The sequence below is a fragment of the Ixodes scapularis genome, unplaced genomic scaffold (assembly GCF_016920785.2).
Source record: "Ixodes scapularis isolate PalLabHiFi unplaced genomic scaffold, ASM1692078v2 PGA_scaffold5__190_contigs__length_132052651, whole genome shotgun sequence".
Lineage (NCBI taxonomy): Eukaryota > Metazoa > Arthropoda > Arachnida > Ixodida > Ixodidae > Ixodes > Ixodes scapularis.
Genome location: NW_024609880.1, coordinates 60,167,182 through 60,172,522, shown reverse-complemented (window position 1 = coordinate 60,172,522; position 5,341 = coordinate 60,167,182). Strand labels below are relative to the sequence as shown.

Below are 5,341 nucleotides of genomic sequence, written 5' to 3'. Positions count from 1 at the left end.
AGGCACTCACTGCCATGAAAGAGTAGCTGCAGACAAAAATACGAGAGTTGTGATGTGTGTGATTGCGTACTGTGACATACTAGGCAGGAATCATGCATCCGGCCAATGGTGTCTTGAACGAAATATTAAACGTAAAAATAAAGCAACAAAAGTATAGTGATGGCATTTAACAATGCCCCAAAAGAATATCAATACCAAGCCAAAGTGTAGTTTAAATTTCATCGATATCTGTTTATTATCAGATGTTCACACTTATACGACAGTGGTGTGGCCAAGGGTGTAGCCAAGAGGAGCGTGAGCAACAGTGCTGTAAGCAAGAGGGGAAACCCTGTGGGTGTAGGCGACTGGGGCTGGGTGGACAGCCTTCACAACGACTGGGGCTGGGTGAACAGCCTTGACGACAACAGGGACTGGGTGAACAGACTTCACCACAGCAGGAGCTGCAACCTCGACAGAGGAGGAGTAAATGGGGGCGTCGGCTGGCGCGGATGTCTTGGTGCCTGGCTCGTTGGTCTCGACGGTAGCGCGGAAACCGAGAGCGTCGGCAACGTAGTTGACGGTGCGGGCAACGCCATGGGCGTCCACGTAGCCATAGGAGCCGACCTTGTTGTTGTGCTCGTCTCCCGTTTCCTGGCGGGTCATGCGGGTGCCAAACTCATCGACGTTGTCGTAGCCGAAGCTGTATGGCTGGGGAACGTGCACCTGATATGAAAAATAGGTATTCATGATTAGATCGTCAATTATGATACCTTTAAAGGGGGTGCATCAACCCGAAAGGCATCAGTCATTCCCTAGCAGAGTGATCTTTAATATGTTGTTTTAGTGCCGTATATTAGGTAATATGTGAGCTCAACACGAATCAGCTCTAAAATTAAGAAAAAACGATATTTAGCTTTAGTTCGAAACATAAGTATGCCTTAACAAATCGTAAATTATGTTCTTGGAGGTTTCAATAATAACCAAAGAGATTTGTTTGAACTGAATACTACGAATACTTTTAATTTAAAAAAAAATTGGGACCTAAGAAAAGGAACTGGGGACTACAGAATGACCTCTCCATACACAGTCGTGTTTTGAGACGTCGTCATGTTATCCCCCTTTTCGTTTTTCTATGTAATATCTCGGGGTTTTATAAGTAGGACCGTGCTTCATGCTAGCTTGCGCATTACCCTTATTAAAAATCGTTATACGCCACTTTCCTTAATGGTTGGGACCAGACGTCATTTTTTTGTTTATGCTTTACAATCCACAAGAAAATGTTTCTTGACGTCATTTAGTTATTTATAAACCAGAACAGTATCATGTTGCTCTTTTTTATATTAATTTTTGGAAAAACAGCATACGAACACAACAGGTGATATCAATTTCTGATGTAGAATCACTTGGTCTTCTGAAACATTTGAAAACTAGTAGCTATATTGTTTTCTCCAACGGTGTTAAAGTCCAGCGGCAAGAACGAATAGCCTAATAATTGCGTTAGAGCCGAGCGAGCACCGCACTTAAATATTATTTTTGTGGTTAGTTTAATCCAAATCACTGTAGAGTGTAACTGATGTTGCGAATTAATGTCTTCAAAATACTAATTTTATCTCTCCTATTCTAAAATCATTTGATATTCTTTTTCTTCCCTGCCCTTCACGGCAATAGGCTCACGTGCTTCGAATATGCTGTCGTGCACAAGTAGATATTACGTAAGTTAACTTGATGCACTTTTATATAGCACCCTCCTTTGAACATAACCGTACTACCAGAACGAACGAAGGTCAACGGGATCGTGTTATGACAGAATTGTTTATGTGTGAATATATCAGATCAACATCATAAACAAAAAAGTGCATGCTGCCTATAGAGTACTTTCGGTCAGATCATACTATCATATCGCTATTAGGTTGTCGCATATTGAATGAGACACTCGAGTGTACCGTTTGTCACTCGAACCAAAAACGTTAAAGTGGATGTTAAAATTTCGAGAGAGAAAAACATTCAAATATTCACCGCAATAAAATAAATAAATTTTTCGATCTGATTTAGAGAACTGGGTTTGATTGCAATATTATATTTGTGTACGTTCAAATGTAGACTTCACGTTTGTACTGAGTTTTATTACGAGAGTGACTAGAGCACTATTAATAGAAATAGCTCGCAGAAAGGAAAATGATATTTCACTTACATTCTCGACAACAACTCCGCAAGCCACGTAGGCGAAAAGGCAGCACACAAGGACCTGAAAAGAAAGCTGATAGCTCTAGAGAAAACAAAAGTTATAAACAACAACCAGATCTAACCCCGCAAAAATTTTGATAATTTTTGTTAAGATCGTCCAAATAACAGCCGACTCATAACTACCAGAAATTTGCTTATTAGGATTTTAAGTCACAGGGCTCGTTGAGAGACGCCTCTATTCGTGGTGTATCCTGCAAGAACCTCGACTGACATTCTAAAACACCACAGAAGTGTAATTCTCTTTTAGATTTAAAACAGCTTCTGTTACTTCCGTGCTTCAGTTTAAATGCTATACCTTAGAAAACATGACGAAGGTTGCTCTTCTTGCTTTCAAGTAAAAGTGGTACTGTGTTGCTCCTTCGACGCCTTTTATAGGGCTCGTGAATTCCTGCAGCCCCGAGCTGTCCACGATCTCATCAAACGATCAACGCGGGAAGAGAGGGCGTTTTTTACTGCTACCAGCAAAAAAAGCGGAAGGGTAGGCGAAAAAAACATCCATCGAGGAAATTTAGCTGCAACACATTCTAGATGTTTTATACGTTCATGGTCACACGTACAGCAAAAGTATGCAAAAAATAAAATAATGCATTATGTGTTGAATCCGATATTGTATAACTCCTTTTAATGAGACTAAGGTTCCTTAAATGAAATCTCCACTGCTCTGTTACTGATTAAAACAGCACGTGATAATGCTTCCGCAGTCGACGGACTAGGACATGTAAAATTCATAATTATTGATTGCTCGAAACCGTTGAACCCGTTCGCCTTTTGAAAGTACCGTTAAAACTGGCAAGTATGCTAATTTTGAAAACGACTTGGTCTTGGCATGAAGACGATTTAAATTTTCACACCTGGTTTTTCTCGCTATATAGTATCTTGTTTTTTTTTTTTAATTTCACAAACACTACGAGGTTGTCTATGAAGAACAGCTGATATTCATTAATTTCTAAATCGATTTAAATAATCAACCGCAAACTTTTGTTGTAAGGTGAACGTTTCATAGAGGTGAACGTATTGGCAGTTGAATTTGAATACTCACTATAAGGTCCTAGCCATTCTCAAGACTGGTCGTGTAAATTGTGTAAAACTTTGGATATGCGCATCAATTTTGAAAAATGTGTGCGGATTATTTTAACTTGGAAAGGCCCTACAATACGTTTTAATTCCATGCTCCCATAAATGCATTTTCAAGTGTTTCTATATACTTTCATAACTTAGAGTTATTATTTGGATAATTTGAAGTTACTTTCCAATGGTAATCGCAGTCGTTTATAACGTGGGTACGCCCGATATTATTCGGCTTTATTCGTAGTTATTAACTAGTCACTTGAGACAACCCTTCTAATAGTAAATTGATATTCAAGATCAAAGGTTTTTTTTGTTTGTTTTTTATATTTATGCTTTTGCTTGTGCCAGACTTGAGTGAACGAAGATCGCTACTGAAACGTTGTAGTTTTTGTTATTGCTGTTCAACATGAAGAATATATTGTTCAAAATGGACTCACATGCCAGCAAGACAAATTTTTTCGTTGTCCCAGGAGCTACAAAATCCAGCACGTGATTGTTGTACAATACCTTTGTGCTCTCCTCAGGAGCCAACTGTAAAAACCAGGTGTTTATAGGTACACTTCCCCGTGTTTTAAATATTTTTTTTTTGTGAACGTAACAGAAAGTTTTCTTGCGACTAATACATTTAGGCATATGTCTAAGATTGTCCGATGTATATTTAGAATTTTGAATTCCTCATTTAAAGAAATCATTAAAACTTTCGCGCGTCCCCGCGGCCGGCATACAAATTCTAATTGTATTTTTTTTTACAATCTTCGTGTTTATCAGGGTTTGCTGTTGGAAGAAACAAACTATGACGCCAAGCAAAAACATAGTTTCTCTTTTTATGCTTTCCCTTTCCCAACAGAAAAATAAAGAGAGTTATGTCTTGCATTTTATTTGAAAGTGTAAATCGCACATACTCTTCAACATCATTAAGTTTCGATTTCCTTCCGGAGTACAGATGCGCCTCAAAAGCGATTTTCGTGGTTTAGGTGCGCAACCTTTAGTGGAATCACGCTGAAGCAAAAGACAGTAATTACAATTATTATTTCCTTGACCATTCTGATAAACCTGGGAGCGTAGAACGCTTGAGTTAAGGTTTTTAATGCTTTGTGCCATGGGGTTTTTGGTTGTTTCGATGTGTTAAACACATAACACACTCATGTCCTCTCCGGTTTTATCAGAGAAAAAAAGACAAGTTAAATATTTTTTACGGAATGGAGTCTGCGAAGCATGTGTTTATGAAAAGTTACTATGGGTTCTGCTTATGATGAAGGTGTGCGTCTCATGTTCAGTTTTTCGTGCTCTATGAATGGCAATAGGCCCTTGTGGTAACTGAAGTAATTTACGTAACTCAGTACGTCCAGGGGATCCAGGAATCTTTGAAGACCATGTCTACACAACTTCTACTCCTGGTCATTAACATGCCGGGTTGGTTTCGCATGACGAAATTGAATCTCTCAAAAATGAACTCCGGGATCTTCTGGTCTCGGGATCCAACCCTATCGAAAAGACCATTACAAATGTGAAATTTATGATGGTCAAGCAAACTTTCTTAATGGCCCATCATACCTCCTTGATGGCTCATCACACCGTCTTGACGGCCCATCACACTATAAAACATTTTCTGGTGGTGGCTGCTGGACTATTAAAGACTTCTCTTTATAGCTCGCAGAGTTTCAAAACGTCTCTTGTGGTGACTGACGGACCATCGAAAAGTTTTGATATTGCCCGAGTGAAACCATCAGTAAATTTTGATCGATCACCAGAATGTCAAAAGGGTTAATGATGCTTCTCTAATATCTTTCTCTGGTGGGAAGCATCTGAATATATTGGGAAGGTTTCAGCAGGGGTCGAAAATAGGCGCCAAGGATCCCTAGTCGTTATGCATGCGTGAATAACATTCGGAGTGGAACGCTCACAGCGGCGTGGCTTGATAACCAAGTTTTCAATCCGTATTAGTTCGCCTCAACAATTGTCCTACGATACACTAAAGGTCACGAAGACACCTTCGTATAAACGTAGGTTTGTCTTTGGAAGCATAGTTTTGTTTTAAATTGTGTCATAG

General features: G+C 39.3%; 1 protein-coding gene across 1 annotated transcript; it reads right to left on the bottom strand.

Annotated features, from left to right (window-relative positions):
- Nucleotides 1–210: 210 nt before the first annotated feature.
- LOC121838062 (cuticle protein 16.8-like) lies at nucleotides 211–2,530 on the bottom strand. Its single transcript, XM_042294058.1, has 3 exons — nucleotides 2,519–2,530; nucleotides 2,171–2,224; nucleotides 211–702 (listed from the first exon to the last, which is right to left on the bottom strand). The coding sequence occupies exons 1-3, from the start codon at nucleotides 2,528–2,530 to the stop codon at nucleotides 253–255; spliced, it is 516 nt and encodes a 171-aa protein (XP_042149992.1). The 3' UTR covers nucleotides 211–252.
- Nucleotides 2,531–5,341: the final 2,811 nt, after the last annotated feature.